Source organism: Pseudopipra pipra, chromosome 10, assembly GCF_036250125.1.
Source record: "Pseudopipra pipra isolate bDixPip1 chromosome 10, bDixPip1.hap1, whole genome shotgun sequence".
Classification (NCBI taxonomy): Eukaryota; Metazoa; Chordata; class Aves; order Passeriformes; family Pipridae; genus Pseudopipra; species Pseudopipra pipra.
Window position 1 is genome coordinate 17,858,085 of NC_087558.1, and position 20,197 is coordinate 17,878,281.

A 20,197-nucleotide genomic window follows, 5' to 3' on the forward strand; every position below is an offset into this window, starting at 1 on the left:
GACATCAGTACATAGTATGTTTATTTTTTCCACAGTAATTAATCTAAAATTATATTCAACTACATGACTTCTTTATTTGCTGGTAAGCAATGGTTGGTACGTACCCCAGGTTTGGAATCCTCTCAGCCATTCCAGTTATCCCAGCAATTATGTTGCAATGGGAGATCATGACTCCTTTGGGAATTCCTGTGGATCCACTTGTGTACATGATCACTGCGATATCCGAGGGCACAGGCCTGGATGGCTGTTTGTGTCCTGCAATTTGTGTTAAAAAAAGAGAACGTACAACATGTGGAGAGGCTCTCAGGCTGGGAGATCTGATACACTAACATATTCCAGCAGTCACTGCAATACAGCACCACATGACTCTTGCCACCACATTTTGCTTAAAAAGACTGTGGTCCAGCTCAAATGCCTTCACAAAGAGTAGGAACTTTGCATTAGCTGAGCAGTACTTTGAGGGACTGTCCTAGTCTGCCAGGACAACGCTTTTCCTATTATGTTTCTGCTATTCCAGCAGCAGAAAGAAAATCGAGCAGAACTTTGGCTTCTCAAAAATGTCACTGAGCATTTTCCCCTCGGGCAGGTTTGCTGCCCTGGTTCCACGCTGCTGCAGGGTCCATCCCCTCTGTGCAAAGCTCCTTTCTCACATGCTCCCTGGCAGGGAACACACTGCCTCATTTGCAACACCTGCAGCAAGGCACTGCTGAGCCAGTGTGAGGTCCAATTCCTATACATATTTAAAAGAAGTTCAACAGCTCTAATTGGATTAAAGTGCTTTTTAAATGCTTGCACTGAGAGCAAGAAAATACAAAAACAATTGTGTTTACTCAGAGGAAAAACTGCATAATGCACAATGCATGTGGTACAATGAGCACAGTGAATGAGAAGCATGAAAGCATATTTAATCATTTCCCACTCACTGAATCCTGCCTATCCCACACAATGAACACCACAGAGGAAGAAAATATAAGAAACAGCTCATCTACTTAATATTAATTAGACATGCTTGACCATAAACAATTCATGATAGCATTTCACAGTTTATGAATGGTTAACTTGACAAAGATAAATGTTCCTTTATTGTAGTGCAGAGTATGTGATATTTAAAAGACTGAAGAAAGAAGGATTAGACACTGTTTTTACACTGCACACAGATTAACAGATCTTAAGGAGCTAATGAATTACCACAGACATAATTTTTCTGTTGGTGTTGTATGAAACAGTTTTAACAGTACATAAAACTGGTACATCAAAAAGGGAAAACCATCTTTTAAGGAAATTGAGAGGTAATGATGCTGGGAGCAAACCTGCCATTCCCCTGAACATCAAGAGCAGACAGATTAACCACCCTCCCTACTTCTCAAATACAATCCAATATTCATGTGCCTTCAGTAGTCAAGAGATTCTGAAAACACAAAGGATAAGGACAGAAGAAAGCAACTACTGAATATAATTAAATCTTGAGATACTAAGTTGGCAGGTCTTCAGAGCCAAGAATAAATATTTCTCATGTTAATAGTTAAAAAACCTTAGAAAATTCAGAATTGTAGTTCTAAAAACGTGACAGATTAGAAATAATTTCAATGCATTTACATAGTAAATTGATACTTTCATATATGTAGTGACCAAGTTCTATCAGATTCAACTGGCTATTTTACATTTTTCTATCTGTGAATTTTACAAAACTTAATAGTAACAAACCACTGATTTGTCATAAAATGCGCAATGGTTTTGTGTGCCCTGAAAAACCTGGTTTTAATATGTCTGATCAGAAGAATGCTTTCTGAGTTCCTATCCTGGACTAAATGCTTATCCAAAAAATTATCCTTCAACATGTGACACTTGATTGTGGAGAAGGCATTTTCACTAAAAGCATCTTCCTCTGTTGAAAAACAAAACAAACTACACCCCAAAACCCAACCACAGCCATAGAAAAAGAAAATCCCACATATTTTATTCAAAGAAGAGGCAGATAAGAAAAGGTTAATCACTGCATAATTTTGAGATCTGCAATTTCCCCAAGTTTACTCAACAGAGTCAGGGTAGGACAACAAATGAAATGGTCCAAACAGAAAGAAGAGAACCTACCAGCATCTGCCTTGGCCCCCATGGCTTGCACAGATGCCATCGTGTGAACGATGACGCCCTTGGGAAACTCTGACCACATCGTTGGTTTGCCATCCACTGTTATAATGTGTCGTAGCAGTGGAACTTGAGATACAATTTCCTGTGGAAATAAAAATGTGTTCAAAAACTAAAAATGAGGATTGTGCCAACAAGAGAAAAAAAAAACAAACAAGAACCCAAACCCCCACACTATCTACTGTATACTTTTTAAAAAGCATTGACATAAAATCTCAGAATTTTAAATATCAGAGGATAAACCTGTTGAGCTCAAATAGCTGCAAAGGTTGAAACTTTCCACTTACAAGTCCAGAAGCTTCTCCAACCATTTATTGATTTGTGTCTTATTACATGAAAACCCCACAAAGAGGACTGCAATGATTTGTAGAGATAATTGACTTTTCACATCTATAGAACACTGAGAGAAACTGATGATACTGAGTTCACAATAATTCTTAGGTTGCCCCTTGGTAACTACGTTACTTAAAATAAGCAACAGCTAGCAAAAATATGGAAAATCATTAATTAAGCATCTGAAGCAAAATGGCAGTCCTAAAACATTTATCAGTGTTCTACTGGAAGAAGAGATGATCATTACCTCTAGCAGAACAAATGCATTCTCTTACTGCAAGTTGAAATAAATGTGCATTGTATATATACTGTCATTGTAGAACCTTTTTTAAAAGTTTGGGTCATTCTCATTCCATTTCCAGCAACAGCACAGTATTCCATTAAATTCCTTTATCTGAAAGGCCCCGTTTCCACCAAAACACATAATGATGAAACTCATTCAGACTAATTGTTCTACTTGGGTATTCCAACTGGGCTAGCAAGTCACAAAAGTTTTTTGACCGTTCTAATGTTTAGTAAGCTTTGCCCTGCACAGAAAAACAGCTCTAACTCTTCAATCAGCCATCTTTAGATTTAAAAGCCATTCTCTGCTGGGAGAACATCCAGCAATAAGCCAGGAGGGTGATCACATTTAGCTCTTCATACACAGTGTATACATTTTTCTGTTCTTCCCATTGTTAGATTTATAGGCACTAAATCCACTCAGAAACCACGGCAGTTTCTTGTAAAGGTGTTCCAGGCAGCACTGCAGGTCTTCTATACTGCAAATTGCTCATCCCATTCTCCAGAGTCACTGAGGAGCCTAAAACCCACTGAAAGCAAACTATCACTTTTTTTGTACGTAAACCTTATTCCAAAAGCATCTGCCTTATAGAAAGGCAATAAATCATTGTTCTGTACAATGGAACCAGGCCATTTAACGATAATGAACAGACACACTGGAAAGAAATAGACAAAGAACAGTTTGCTGACCTTCAATTTTGTTTGCATCAATTCTTTGCTAGTGATGATGGTGGTCACCTCTGTTTCATTCAGGCCATGTACTATTGCCGGGCCCCCCAGGGTGGCGTACAGAGTGACAACTGAAACACAGAATGGGGGGAAATGCTGAATCTCCGTGTCACATTTTCAATTCCAGTTTACAATAAAGGACTGAGATCAATTCATTCCAAGTTATGTGACAGTAAAAATATTTGTCAACTCAGAAAGGCGGGACAATTTTATACTTAAAAAGATTCCGACCACATGGATTTAAATGCAGCACGATTTTCAGTTATTCCCAGAACGAATAAAGAACTACCATTGTCTATATGACTGTTTACTATTTTTCAAGCTCTAATTAGGGGTTCCAAAACCACATCACCCTATGCAATTCTCCTAGATCTTACCAACTGAAAAGAAGCAAATGTTCTCAGTTTAACCATTGTGTAGCAGTCCTCTTGCACACAGGAAAGAAACAGCTTCCACTCATGTGACTTCTCTTTTCAGAATTCACATACTCTGTTACTAATATTTTACAACTGACTACTAATAAATTATTACAACATAGCAAAATGTGTCATGAGCAGATGAATTCTCACACTCAGTAATAAATCCATGGCTATCCTATTCGCCCATTTATCTGAAACAACGTCATGTCAGAAAGGTTTAATCATCACCATCATTAGAAATTAAACTGAAATCATGAGAATCATACAGAACAGCAAAGAAAATATTTTAAGAATTGACTATAAGAAACACCGTTTCTTCTATTTAAGGACAGTTCATTAGTAATAAATGCATTAAAAAATTATTTCCTATTAACAACTTTTAAGAACATATTTCATTTCCTGTCACTTTAATGGGAACTGAATGAGAACAGAAGAGACTGGTGAAGAAAAAGGCAGCTCAAAAAGAAAGAGAGGTATTGGTCTCAAAAAAATCATGATTTCCTATTTTCCAAGCAGAACACAAAACATGGGTATCTCAAAGAAGTTATAAGGTCAGTCAACACAACCAATAGTTACAACATCCATGCTGGAAGTTTTGTCACATCAGGTATCTGAATCACTTTTGTATTTTAGTCTGTATTTAGCTGAATATTTAAACAACATAATTATGAAAACAAGTCACCCTACTGTATGTTAAGACTGTAACTCTACTAAGCTCACTGCAGCAAGGACAAAAAAAATTAAAGTTCTGTTGTATTTTAAGATTTGAAATCCAAGGAGTTACTAACCCAGCACAGCATACCAAGGAAGAACTCAAAAGCAGTTTTCTTACACAGAAAAGTAAATAGTTGACCTCTACTTATTTTTTCCTTGTTAAAACAGTCCATCATAGTTCAGAACTGTTGCAGGGCAAATGCACATGCACTGTGTTTTCTTTAATTTGGTGGGAGCAAAGTCCAGAAGAGTGCCTCTACTAGTTCCCACGAGCTCTCTCTACTTACTGCAGTGACCCCTGTTATATAAACATCTCACAGAAATTCAGCTTCCCTGAGCCAACAAGCAGAACCGACACACCGCCCAGAAGGAAAAGGATCATCTCTGAAATAACCATGTATGTAGTTACTCATCTGCAAATAAGTACATTAAGACACTTAGAGCTATATGACAGAGCCAAACAGAGAAACCATTTATATGATGGTGCACTTATGTCATGGAGAGAATAAAATTGAGCAATGACTCTGATCTCTGAAATTCTCACTTCTCCACACTGGCACCCAAAACTTTTTCAGGCAAATCTGAAAGTTTTGGTAATTTTTTTTTCTCTCCTTGTTCTCTTGAAAACATATCAAGAAGGGATTATCTCGTGTTCACCTTTACACATGCAGTAGTACAAGTGAGTCTTTGTTATCTGACCTTCTGCTAGGAATGCTGCTCTAAAAGTCTAAAAAGAGAAACCCCAACACTACTAAATTTGCCGGCTCATATGCAAGGACAAAGCCTTGCCCTAAAGAAACAAATTAACTACTGCAATTTATTTCAATGTAACTCAAATGTTAAACTGAGTATTTCAACATCCATCATACATCAAAAATAAAAAGCAAAATACACATTTAAAGGCTTCAACCAAATAAATTCTGACAAGACCACTTCTGCTCAAGCTTTAGGAAGGTATGATTGAAAAATAAAACCTAAGGTCTCCTATTTTGTTATTTTGTTATATATTTGGGTGTTCTATCTGCCTACACTGGTGAAGAGTTGTTCACATAGATGGAGAGGAGGTACTCTGGAAGAAAAATCTGTTTTCATGTTATACTACTTTTCTCATTTTTGAACTAGCAGTCCCACTCTACCTCCTCAAATACAAGACTTAGCCTCAAACAATTCACATTTAAAACCAAGCATTTCTAATCATAAAATTGCTTGCTTGTGCAAGTAATCCAAAACAAAAATTAATTTCCCCATTTTAATTCTGTAGTGGAAAAGGCATTCTCTCCAACAGAATGTATGAAACAGATGAACCTGCTCTCTTGGCATCAGTTCTGGGCCCACACCATCAGATTTCATACACTTCACGTTCAGAAAGAATGTCACAACGCTACCAGAGCAGTTAGCTGTAAAACGAAAAATATTAAGTTGTTTAGCAATGTCTTGCCACACTACTACTTCAAGACCATCTGAATTTTCTAATTCATTCAGCAAACTGACCGTGGATACTGCACAACACTCTCATCATCTGCCAACACACAAGTCAGCCAAGTTCACATCAGACGACGCACAGCTCAGATGCCGAATACCACGTCAGACAGTGTGCTGGAGCACGTTGCAACGAGGGGATTTAAAACATTAATCCAACAAAACCAAAAACATATGCATTCCATTCTGCTCACAACATCCATCCCCTATCTCAGATTTCACCCCCCCCCGCCTCAAATTACGAAATCTTCCTAGGATTTGTAAGTGTACTTCACTACCAAAGGGAAAAAATGATACAAGCCTTTGAATTTTATTTATTTACAAGACTTTGAATGTTGTATTTATTACACAAGCCTATTAATTTTAAGTTCTTGAATTTTACTGAATTTATTCAAAGGCTTTTATAATCAAGCCTTTGAATTTATATAGTCACCAGGAATCTGACAGATCCCAAAAGTAATAAAAGGGAACTGGCATGGTGTATTACGAAACGTGTAATTTAAAAGCAACACAGGCATCTTATCTGAAAATAGCCTATGCAGGTCTCTGCTCTGACAGACAGGCCAGCAGCATTTACTCACCGAAGAAAGAATCAAAAACATCACCAAATTTAGGTTGTAAGGCACCTAGGAAGATCACCTGCACACACCATTCACTACAGCAGAGTGTTCAGAGCCATGGCCAGTCTGGTTTTTACACATCTCCAAGGATGGAGATCTCACAACTATTCTAGGTTCCTGTTCTGATACTGAACCACCCTCACAATGAAGAGGTTTGCCCTAATATCTAATCTAAGTTTTCCTGCCATTCAACTAGTATCTGTCACCTCCAGTCTCATCAGAACACACCTTTGAGCAGAGTCTGGCTTCACCTTCTCTGAATGCTCCCACTGGATAGTTCTAGATGGCAACAAGATCTGAACTCACTCATCTTAATGCTGAACAGATCCTGATCTATCAGCCTCTCCTCAAAGGTCACATTCTCCAGCCCCTTCAGCCTCTTGGCAGCCCTCCACTGGACTTGCTCCAGTATGTCAATGTCTTTTTCCTACAAGGAAGTCCTAAAGCAGACACAGTACTCCAGATGTGGTTTTACCAGTGTTCAAAAGCAGAAGGAGGATAATTTCCCTGGACACTAAGTGCTACACTCATGCTACCACCACCCAGGATGCTGCTGGCCTCCACTGCAAGAAAGCACTGAGAAATCTGATTGACCCATTGCCCACCAGAACCCTCAGGTACTTCTCTGCAAAGTTGCTCTTTCCAACTGTCCCCCAGCCTATACTGGTACATGAGGTATTCCAGCACACACAGAGAAAATTTTAAGTGCCTCCACCGAACTCCATGAGGTTCCAGACAACACGCTTTTCAGCTGACAGGCTCCTCTCTACATCAGCCCTGTCCTTGAGTGTCCAGAGCCCTGTCTTCCTCTCTACATCAGCCATGTCCTTGACTGTACTGGCTGCTGCCCACAACATGCTGTGACCTCCTGTGTTTGCATTCTGTCCCATCATCCAGGTCTTCAATAAAGAAATTAAACAGTGTTGGAGTCAATATCAACTCCTGAGGGCTGGCAAGTAACTTTGCCCTACTTATCCAGCTTTTATCTGAATAGTTTGGCTGTACAGGTACTACAGGAGCCCATTGCCAAAGGCCTTGGTGAAGTCACAATACAGGACATCCACTCTTTCCTTATCTGCAGAGCCAGATGTCACGTAAGGCAAGCAGGCTGACTTTGAAATGTTATGTGCTAGGGCAGTGCACCTTGTCATCAACTCCACCCTTAAAACTAAGGGAACAACACAGCAAAGGGTACACACAAAATAAGTCTTCACTGCATATCTCAGGTTAGGTAAGTGAAAACTGCTATAGACTCATCAACATATGATTTCTCAGACTGAAACAGATTCGTGCTCAGAGCAAAGAGAGACCGCTGAAGACGTAATAATCTCGTTAGGCTTGCTTTGAAAACCTGAAAAAAGTCTAACTGATCTTTGGTGTACATAGGTAGCAAATCAGGAATTTCTGCACATGTGGCTTTTATGGCCCATCTCTTATGGAAGGAGGGTAAACAGGGCAGGGAAGAGTCCAAAGCCCGTGAGGAACAGCAGTTTTTAGAGTGCCCTGTGGGACAAGGAGATATGGACCTCAGAGAGCATCACAGAGCCCAGCCAGGCTGGGCTTACAGTGAGGTGAATGACAAACTACAAGCGATGATGAAACAGATATTTAAACAACTACAGCAAGTTGAGATTAGCACTCAGTAAATTTCTTGGCAAGAAAAAAACAGGCCGAACCAAAATCAAAACCGAAAATCTGACAAAATATCCAGTTAAAACAAAACTTACAGGCACGGATGAAGGTTTGACGTCAACTCCTGAAACTGAGTTAATGAATTCATGTGTGATTTTTGTTTGTTTGCTTGTTTTTAGAAACTTGGGAATCTGTACTGATTTGAGATTACAAGAAGATAAACCTCCCGTGAATTCATTGAGCAAACTCAAAATCATACTCCATCTGCAAACATGCAGGTTTCTCTATTCACTAACACAAAATGCTATAAAGTGCACAGTCTCTACCTTATGCAGCATTTTTTAGTTTGCAAATTTTAATGTTCTATACAAAATACATACCAAGTTTTCTTCGTATGTAAAGCAAAGAAAAAGTTTTATTTTCAGACTGTGTTGTAAGATCAAAACTTCAGGGAAGACGTGGACTTACGCTGGTAGTTGCACATAAAGCAGGCCTGTGCTGCAATCATCCACTCAGCTCTGGTCTCACAGAAGATAGCGATGTTAGTCTTTGGTTGCTGACCCAACACTGCTAAGCCATTTCCAAAATTAACAGCTTTAATGTATACATCTTCATAAGAAAGCCAGGTGTACTTGCCAAGGATGACCTAATAAGAATAATAAGTTCATTTTAGAAAGTGAAAATGTTTAACACATGTCCTACTACATCTTCACCCACATGAAGAGTCCACAGATGTCTGAAGTAACATGTGCTTGAATTATAACAGCAGTTTACTCAAGATAATGAATAACACTCTTGCCAAAAGCTACAGGGTCTGTGGAAGTTCCAACACAAATACTGCAATATGTCCACACACGTTACCACCTCAGTTTCTATTTTCACGTGAGGGAAGCACATGATTCCCACAGCACTCCACAGCTTCAGAAGCCCCCTGAAAGGTTGCATGTGGTTATCTGGCCCACATGCCTTTACTTTTTAAAAAGGTTTGTTTTATGTAAAGGGTGACAAGCACTAGCTGGTACAATTCGTTCTTTATATTTCTTGTATATTTGGGCTACAATTCTCCTACACAAATACAATGCTTAGGCATTCATTAAAAAAAAAAAATTAAAAAAAGGTAAACTGGAATCCAGAAAGCAGCATATCCACAGGTCCTCAATCAGAAATTGTGAAATCCCTTTTCCCTTCACTCTGAAACAAATGTCAAGGGGAAGAGTAGCAATAATTTTGCCCTTTTTTTACTGTTAAACGAAACTGGGACTGAAGACCAGACTGGAAATTACTGGCAAATCTCAGTTCTGAGAAGTCATTTGGAAAATATTAAGCAATCTCACTTTTCCTCTATACGGGAAAGCTGGTGCACAGTAAAACTGGATTTGAATTTACAGGTCATATCACAGATTTCTACACGTGCACTTGCACCTTGCAGTGCTATTTTCTTACTGAGTGACAGAATATTTCTTTGAGGATATTCTAGATATTTTCATATCTAGATGTAGTATGAAGATGTTTTACATCGAAATCCAGACTCTAAATCATTATACCTTACCCATCTAGTTATACAAGCACACTGACAATTTTGAAAAACATAATTGTTTAGTCAAGTATTTCAGAAATTTTCCTTAACTCGAAAATATTAGCAATAAATGCAAGCAAACACTAAAAAGCTATAAAACCAAACTTTTCTTCCTTCTCCATTCTTTTTTTCCCACATTTCACTCATAAACTTGAACTGAATTTCAAACTTGTAGGCCGTTGAATCTAATGATGTTTTGGCATGTAATTACATTTCTAGTATGTATTTCCACATCCACTTCCTTAATAAAATATATTTTAAAACCTCTCTCAACCTCTAATAAAAACTAAAATTTAGTAGATTTCTTTTATCAAAACACTTTTCCAAACTGCTGAAGTTACAACAAGGTAACTGAGTTGGCACCTATCAGTCTTGCTGCATATTGCTCACTAATCTACTTGTTTAGCAGGACAAACCTTTCTTTACTCAGGACAGGTACATGTGCAGCTGCTCAGAAATTCCACAAAATGTTTTCATGGGAAAACACCATTTAATGACCTCAAAAAACAATACTTGCAACATATAGCAATTCTGTCAGAAAATACATATTTCTCACACAACTATCTTCTCAGGTTTTCCTGGGTTAGTTACAGAAACTCATTTTCATTGGCAAACAGGCTGTTTCAGAGCCAAAAACCTTACTGGAGCAGAAAGACCAGGTTGGAAATCTCTACTGTAAGCAGTGAGAGAACCCCAGCAGCACTGCTGCTGCACCAAGAGGTGGGGGCTCACCCCTGGCTGGTGCTCACTGCCACATCCCCCCGATGAGAGGGGGATTTTGGGGTTCCTTTCAACTCACCAAGATATTTCTGGTGTGGAAAACTCCTACTGTTTCCAAGGAAAATATTGCACCTCTTCCCGTCCATACAAATTTCGGTAATTTGGAATTTAAATTCTAATTTGGGACACTTTTCCCCAAAGGCAGTATTTCTGGCACACTTGGAAATTCTTGACAAGCTCATCAGTTGAAAACAATTTATAGCAGTGAACTGGGCAATATCCTTTCCCCCATTATATTCTGCCTACAGCGTGGCCTCAGGAAAACTGTTCATAAATAATCAGGCCAGGAAATACAAGCAGATTCTTGTTACTGTTTCTGGTAAGTTTGCCAAGTCATAACAGGTTTTAGTAATTTCCACCATCCACTACGTTACTCGTTAAAGTTGGGAAAAAAAAAAATCATTAAGAGGTCAAAAATGAATCTTATCGAGTAAGACCTGAGATTCCATTTTTTTTCCCTTTTTTAATTCTCTTACATAATTCATCCTCATTACTTAAACAAGTTTGATATGAAGTAGTGAAAAAAGGCCTTATTGGTGCCTTCTTTTCTTAAAAAGGAAAATTCCACAGGAAGGACGTTAGGTATAGTTATTTATATATATATATATATAAAAATACATTTCTGAAGAACACTGACACGTGAAAACAGGTAAGATTATTTTCAATGCAGTTATTTTGAGTTTTACTTTCCTACTGCCTTCTATATATTTAAATTTTAATGTTCCTTTCTTCCTCATGCCCACCATTTCTTCTCTATTCCCTCCCTACATGATTTATACTATATACACATTAATGAGTAATATATATTCACATATACATATATAAATATTAACATACTGCCTCTGTTTGTATGTCCCTTTCCTCTGCATTTCACTATACGCTTCTTTTGCAGGGCACAGAGCAGGTTATGGTCTCTCTCAACCTTCCTTATTTTTTATGTCTCCAAATCCATCTCCCTTCCTGGCCTTTCCCTCAGTAGCTTTTGCTAATATTTTCCAGTGCACAGCTCAGGAAAGACAAGAAACTATTGGAGAGGGTCCAGTGGAGGCTACAAAGATGATCTGGCATCTGGAACATCTCTCTTAGAAGGAGAGACTGTGGGAGCTGGGCCTGTTCAGTCCAGAGAACAGACTGAGGGGATCTCATTAATGCACAGAAATATCTCAAAGGCAGGTGCCAAGAGGATGGTGCCAGACTCTTTTCAGTGGTGCCCAGTGACAGGATGAGGAAGACCATCTCAACATGAGGAAGAACTTCTTTACACTGAGGTTGGCAGATCGCTGGAACAGGCTGCCCAGGGAGGTCGTGGAGTCTCCCTCTCCAGAGACATTCCAAACCCACTTGGACGTGTTCCCGTGTCACCTGCTCCAGGTGACCCTGCCTTGGCAGGGAGGTTGGACTAGAGGATCCCCAGAGATACCTTCCAACCCTAACAATTCTGTGCCTCAGTTTCTGCTGTTAACAGCTGTTAAGACTGACATTAAGTGCCATAATCCTTTTTAAATGTTCACACACATTTAACTTCACAACTTTCAGAACTTGCTTTTGCTTGGTAACTATTTATGTGTAAAAAAAGCAACTCTCTAAGAGCTGGCAAAAGGGGCCAAAAAGTGGAGATTATTGAGCATTCACTAAACAGCCCCACAAACCTCAGCAGTGCCCAGCAGGGAACGCAGCTCTGGGGCTTCACCTGGAAACACGACATTCCATAGGAAAACGCTGCCCTCTAGTGCTCCAGATTTTAAACTGCAGGATGAGTTACCGATGTAATGTACCATAAAATACTAGGAAGTATCAGGACTATATTAATATTTAGAACTCCAGAAAAGTGTAGACACTAAACACACAGTTAACATTTCTTTTACCTGGATTTTAGGGAGATATTAAAATTTTTTACTATGAAGGTGTCATAAAATATTCTCCATAAAGCTGCTGGCACAAGTACAGTCATTAAACTACCTGACCTCAATTACCTTTGAAGGTCTTGCTAAAAGTACCTTATAAGGCTTAAAGAACCTTGACTACTCTTTGGAAGCAAGTAATCATTAATTAAACACATTTTCTTGTAGAAAGCATATTATAAATAATACAAACGAGATTATTTGAAATATCTACTTTTGGCCTTTTTCAAATGAAAACGTGGATTGCAGCTGAACACTTCTGAAAAAACCCCACTCTAAAATAATTACTTACATAGCACCGTATGGTTTTCAACATCACAAACTACTCTTTTATGCTCAGTGACTCGGCATGCAAGAACCTTCCTGTACCTTCACAATAAGTTTCAGTATCAACAATAATGAGTAAAGTTCTGAATTCTCAAGTGCTTTCCCACGTGCTTGCTGTTTCACCTAAATCTCTCAGGCTTCAGATGCATCACCTTCCCCTCTCGAAATTGTGTTTTCTTTTCCTCACAATGTCTTATTTATTATGTTTCCATTAATTCTGTTCTTGGTTACAAACCCTTTTTAAAACAGAACGAGACAAACAACTGATCTCCAAAACAAACAAACATTCCCCTCAAAAAATAAACCACCAAAAGAACACAAACACACAGAGCAAAATTCACATACCAATGTAGATAAAAGCAAGCACCTGACAATATAACTAAGATGACATAAAACCATCAGGCATCAGAATAAAGCTCATCTTTTGGGCATCATAAAATTTAAGCTCTGCTTAAATTAATTATTTTTTTCAATTACTTATGTCTTAATCTTTGAGGTATTTTTATTCTGACTTAAATACGTATTTTATGAAATTATTATTAGGTATGGTCTCCAACAATGAGATTGGAGAAGGAAACTGGAGAAGTAAACTACAGAAGGAAACAGAAAAACTAACTACATATGAAATATTACAAAATGCAACAAAGTGAGCAAGTATTTATATTTTATTCACATCCATGAGTTTCTGCTACTTTGGCAACCGCACAGGAATAAATATTTTTGTAACAATATCACATCACAAAAATTAAAGAAATTACACATTATCTGGGATATCTCAGAATAAATTAATGCCATATCTGATTTTAAAGATGTTTATAAGCTTTAAACAATTTCAGCTACAAGTGTGAGCACACTTAGCTCTCGGAAGAATCACAAGTTAAATATTTTACTTTCTTGAGATGTATATTTACCCCATTAATGAATCATTGATTAGGCTAATCTAGCCCACTGCAATTTGCCAAGGGACACATCTAACAGGTATTGCAACTCAGCCAGACCCATGATCCAGATCTACTCCTGACTTGCAGATGACCCCAGAAAAACGCATCACTCCAATCACTATGTTCAATCATGAAAAAGGAAAAGTAATTGACAAGTTTCTCAGCTTCTGTAAAGTATAGAAATTATATGCATTTTACCTAAGAATGAAACTTGTCATGCACCTTTTTGAAGAGCTGCACCAAGCAAATCTCAGCAAGTTGCCTTTGCTAAAGGAATCCAGGCAATAAAATGGTGCATGATATGAAAGACGGAAATCAAAGGAAAAGAACCCTGACATTTAGAATCAACAAGGTATCTTGTGAAGTGGTCCAATTTTCCTCTATTGCTAAAATATGCTATGAGGTATTGAGAAACACTGTATTCCTTAATGGAAAAAAAATTAAAAGTAGATTTGTGTGATAATGCCACAATTTGGAACAAAGTAACAAGAGGGCAAGTGTGGCAATCGACCATAATGAACTGTTGTGTCAAGCTTAGACACAATTACCTAACTTGGGTAATTTCTAAGTCTAAATACTTAGAAACAAGTAATTTAAGCAGATCAACACAAACATTCTTCAGCTTTCCAATATTCAGAACACGTTGCTTGCATAATGGAAAAGGCTAAAACTCCTAAGTTCTTAAGTCTTACATTACCAATTGCAATTAAAAAACAGGGCACATATCACAGGCAGCCAAAATTCTGATTTGTGCTCAGAAGCCTTTCTTTGTACAACTTTGTACAACATGAACTTTCTGTTTCTTTATAGGGTAATGAGGCAGCAAAACGTGCATCAAGAAAGATTACATGTAACCATTCATCCCAGCATTTCCTTCATACTAAAAAAACTAACTCCATAGCTGAGAGGAAGTTTCTCTAACAATTAAAGCTTCTATAAAGATTTAACAGAACTGAACTTTGCCACATATTGTGATATTAACCAAATTCTATTGTAAACATACTTCTCCATCAGAATTAAAACTATCAGTACTTAAGGGATTTTATTTTTATTTTATTTAAGGAATATTACTTTTTATTATATGAAGAGATAATTTTTTTCATCTGCAGGGAAACTAATCTTAGCTAAAAATTATCTTTATATTATGGATTTTAACAACTTCTAATACAGAAATGCAGACCTTTAATACACTACACAGAGATGCACAGACACATATATCCTGTTACAGTCTCCTGCCTTGCTTCTTCAGGCAAAAGTGCATTTTTAAATGCCTCTGAACAAACACAAAGCAGCAAGTGACAATACAGGCTTGAACATTAAACACTATAAAAAAAATCTGTCCCTTGAAACAGAGTTCATACTGCAATCACATCTCACACACACACCTGGATCACATATTAGCAGAGGAGTAGTTCACCTTAAAGGAGATAAAGAAAAAAAGACAAAAAAAGACTCTTCCAATAAAATCTGCGAAATCCTTTCCCAAAAAAACTTCATTTAAGTCTTGAATTTGCTGTAGAACAGCAAATCTTTAAGTTATAACTGAGTTTACTGGAATGGCACATCTGAGCATAGGCATCTAGTAATTTTTCAATATTTAGCTGATTATAATTCAGAATAATACAAAGGGAGACTTTTTTTAATTCACCTAAAAAGCAACCTTTAAAGCTACTTAAATCATCAGCTGAATATTAAAAACAAATACTTAAAACATATTTGTGCTTTTTCTTTGGATGAAACCATTAAAAAAGGATATCTACTCAAGAATGCAAAAAGAAGGTTTAGATTTGTTTTAAATGCCAAGTAATGAGAGACTGGGAATTAGATAATTTAACTCTTTTCAAAACTATTCAATCTAAGTAGAGAAACTTATTTTTTGCCCAGCTTTGTTTTACAGGACTAGAAGTGCTGCACAAGAAAGTAAACACATTCTGACAAAAATTCTTCAAGGCAGACTGCAGAAAGACCTACCTTTTTAAAAACTTTTCCCGATGGCTGGATTTCATCTTCCTCTTTCAGGATTTCACGTGTTCCCAAGAGTTTTTTGTCCTTAAATTTAGTCTTCGCATATTTAAAAACTTTGTCAAGTGTATCACACCCAGGATATAAAACTGAAGCTAAGCAATGTAGGCTGTTAACAGATCTGTAAGCACCTCCAGCCTTGTTATTCACAGGTCTGGCTTTAACCTGCTTGGCTTTTTCTATAGCCTGCTTTGATCCCGAAAGTATGTACCATGGAATGTATGTTACAAGGGTGTACATCAAAATTATAAAGTTTATCAACTGTAAAAGAACAGGGTTGATGTTATGCTTCAACTTCATTTTGGCTGCTTGTGAAGGTTCCAAGAAAGAGTTTGGAAACATGAATCAACTACACAGGGATCCAAAGAGATCTGAAAAGAGAAAAGAAAAGGTAAGTGGTAAACTATCACCATTGGCAGGGGGTTATTTTCAAACATAATATTACAATCCATATCCCAGTAGGTCTTTTTAGGCAGAAATTATGCTACAAGTCTTAATCCATAATACAAATGAAACAAGACATTGATACACAAGGAAAAACTTTTCCATTCCCATTTAGCAGACTGTAATAGAATGACATGTGAATGGGATACATTTCTCTGAAAATGTTATGTGATTATACAGTTTAAAAGACTCTCTCCAACCACATCAGCATACCTACATGTGTATTTTCATTAGCCATCTTCACATGACTGTAAATCAGCCTCCAAACAAGCCCTAAGAACACAAGCAATGCCACTGCTCTCTGCACATGGGAACCCCAACCACTGAGGATGTGATTAGACACACTGGGACACCTACACAAGAGAAGGAAGGCCCTGTATGTGACAGAACTTTGCTGGTTCTTTTATTCCTAGAGACGTCCAATCGGTCCCATGACTTCAGTCTCAGAACCAGTAGGCAATGGGCACACTTGTTATATCAATAAACATGACAATGAGTTAACTTATATTTGGTAAATACTGGAAAATAGCTTAGAAATACCCCCAAATTCCTAAACACCAGCACTATGAAGAGACGTGTAACTTTTCACAGGGTCCCTAATGATGCCAGGATATTCACTTTGACTTTTTTAAAAGCATCATTTATCATATCCAAGGACCACAGTGATGATACTACTTTCTAATGTACTCTATTGTTGAGTCAAGAAATGGTGCCATCTATCTAAAAGATTAAAAAAACCCAAATCAACAAAACCATTTAAAACCTTATGGAAAACCAGGACACTTGCCAAAATGGCTGAGGATGAATTTATGCAACAGCGAATGAGACACCAGTTATTAAAATCAGTGTTTTGCACATAAAACAAAATGAATGCAAATGCATTTCACTCAGGTAACTTTTCAAGGGTATGGATAGAACTTATTAATACTATAAATCAAGCAGCTAATAATGATATATACATAAGATGCAGAGCTTTTGATAATACTAAATTAAGCAAACTTTCATTTGTAAGATATATTATTCTTTGCTGATGTCTTACGCTCATTGACTCTTTGCCCACTAACTCTCCAAAAACCCTAATGAAAAGAAATTTGAGTTGAAGAAGTAATGTTTAAGTCATGTAAGATCCTTCAGCAGTAATGAAAAGAAACCTTGCTTCATTAGTCTTAGATCTGTAGGTCCTTTTGGGAACAGATCAACCCAACACCCTTCCTTTGTAGCATGAGATTAATTCCACCTTTCCCTAAAATATACAATTTCTTAAAACTCCAAGCAAAAATACTTCACCATCTTCTTCCCTAACAAGCTGCTGTAACCTCACTGTTAACATTGCCTCATTACAGGCAGTTTGAAGGAACCAAGCAACATCAAAGCCTGCAGAGCACCCACAGATGCACACCCAAACCATAGGAGCTCTTCACAGTAGGGACTTACTGCAACAAGCAGCAGGGGGGGAAAAAGGGATTTAAAAAAAAGGAAGTGTATGTATTTTAATTTTCAGATCAAAGGCAAAAAGCAATGACAAATTAAAAAAAACAAACTTAAATAGGCTAAAGGGCAAACTCAGTAATCATTTGAATAGACTTATGTTCTTAGTCGGTCACCGAAGGATACTTAAGGAAAATAATCATGAGCCAGCCAATAAGCTACTGCTACCCAGAAAAACTGTGCTGTTGTTGATAGCAACATAGAACAAGATGTTTTAAAGCTAATCCAAAGTTCACACAGCAAAAGTTTACCCATTTTTCAAAAACTGTACATTGCCCTATTATTTTGTCTGGCCCAGTTCAGAAGGGGCACATCTTTTTTCTCCTTATAAAGCTGGAGAATTCTCTGCCTACAAAGCAGAAGGAGAATATAACCAAACACTGTTATAAAGAAAAACCTAAAGCAACTCATTTAATACCTTTAGGAAAACTTTTCTCCAAAGAAATTCCTTGTCTGACAGTCAAGCCTGTCTAAAAATATTCTAAGTTTCATATCTCTCCTTAGTTAGAGAGACACTGAGCCCTTCTGGAATAGCAGCCTGTCATTTGATTTTGCAGTTATCCTAACAGCTTTATTCCTGCCTCAGAAGGAGAGAGGAACCTTTTTCACCATTTCTAAAATAACCACATCAAGGTCTCATGTCAAGCTCTTTCTTCTGGCTTATCCAAGGCCTTGCATATAACCCCCAAACCTGGAAATGTTGGCTTTGAGTTGCAAACATAAATTGTGCTAGGCCCACCCGTTCATAAAAGGCTGCATTGCAAGAAAGGGTCTAAGGAACGCTACAACAGGACAGACTTGAGGGAAATGTTTTGAAATGTCACCCTGGCTCAGTTCTAGAACTCTGCTCTTATGTACATCTTTTACCCCGAGTAAATTGCTAATTATTTCAGCTCCTCCTTCAGAAAAGTGAGGCTATCACAAGTCATTTATTACAAACAATTTCTTTTAAAAATTAACACTCGCAAGAGTTTTTTCATTTAAAATGCAGGTTTTTTGAGATTAAAAACTATCTTTTGCACATGCAGTTTTCTTGCCTTAAAGGCCACGTAAGACTCCATTTTTCTTCCTTCAAAGTCTTATAATTAGGAGACAGCAACCTTTAGCAAGAGAGCACTCCCGTGCCAGTGTTGACAATTTGGCAATGGATTTCAGACTATGATATTTGCAGAGCATCTACACTTGTAACTAATTGTAATTACTGATGTAATTGGAAGTTGGAAAAGTGCAGTCCCCTTCTGAACAAGCAAGAAAAATATAATAGTCTCATCAGAAGGATAAGCTCCAGTATCTTTGTAGGGTGATTGTTCTAAGGAGAGCTGAGCCATGACACAAAGGAAGTTCCTTGGTGGCAATGAAAAGGCTCCACCTCTTTCCTTGTATAACTGAAGAACAGAAGATGCATTTTAATTTACCATTTTGTTTATTTGTTTGATATGTTGTTAAGCAGAAAAATACCAGGTAAGAAAAGGAGATCAGTTTAAAATACCTTCATCCCCAATAGATTTATCATTGCCATTCCCAGTAGAAGAACACTGAAGTCGGCTAAATGGATCACTAAGCATGCAATAAAAAATTAATTTTGATGACAACATAGAAGCAAAACTCCACCCTAATGTGAGACTGGAGTTCTAGCTGTAAGACAATTATATTTTACTGCAAGCAAAACCAATGCAGTTGAACTTGACAGTGGTTTGTTTTTGTTTGGTTTGGGTTTTTTTTAAATAAAAGATCATTTAATCTCAAAAAACCCCTCCATTTTTAATGACAATTTAAAAGAAAAAGATTATTTCCATTAAGATACAGAGAAAAATGCAAAAGCAAACACTTGTAACAACTGCTATTTCAAACCTTTACTGTATGGTATTCCAAAAACTCAAAATGAAAATACATTATAAATAATCAATTTGCAGAACTAACATGAAAATTAAAAGTTTTAGTAAATTTTCAGGGATTTATCAGATTTGAAAGGCTTAAAAGAGATGCACTGTTGACTGTTTAACATTCTGCCTTTAAAAAAAGCACCATCAAACAACAACAACAAAAAAAACCTCTGAAAGGTTTAGTGAAATACTATATAGGGCTTTACAATTTCATTTAAGTACAATTTGTTGTCACCTCATTAATTTTGGAAGTATATGACTGCTTTTGACCATAAAAAGAGGGTAAGTAAACCCAACATTTTCAGCCGGGGAATGGAAAGCAGAGGACATGAGCCTAAGCAAGTTTTTGCAAGTATTAGACTATGACCCAGTGAGAAAGTCCACTGCCTTTACAGTGCATAAGTTTTGTTCTTAGGTAGCTCCTGCTGACAAATAAAATCACTGACAAATAAAAATACCTGATGTGGTAATATTCTAACTAA

The 20,197-nt window shown here is 37.3% G+C and overlaps 1 protein-coding gene across 3 annotated transcripts in view; it reads right to left on the minus strand.

Annotated features, from left to right (window-relative positions):
- Positions 1 to 20,197, minus strand: part of ACSL3 (acyl-CoA synthetase long chain family member 3) — a 48,281-nt gene that overhangs the window by 12,514 nt on the left and 15,570 nt on the right. For all 3 annotated transcript variants that reach the window (XM_064666540.1, XM_064666541.1, XM_064666542.1), the window contains 5 exons: positions 15,850 to 16,271; positions 8,822 to 8,999; positions 3,451 to 3,560; positions 2,092 to 2,230; positions 105 to 255 (listed from right to left, as the gene is read on the minus strand). In XM_064666540.1, coding sequence (XP_064522610.1) covers positions 105 to 255; positions 2,092 to 2,230; positions 3,451 to 3,560; positions 8,822 to 8,999; positions 15,850 to 16,242 — 971 coding nt within the window. In that variant the 5' untranslated portion in view covers positions 16,243 to 16,271. The remainder of the gene's footprint in view (positions 1 to 104; positions 256 to 2,091; positions 2,231 to 3,450; positions 3,561 to 8,821; positions 9,000 to 15,849; positions 16,272 to 20,197) is intronic.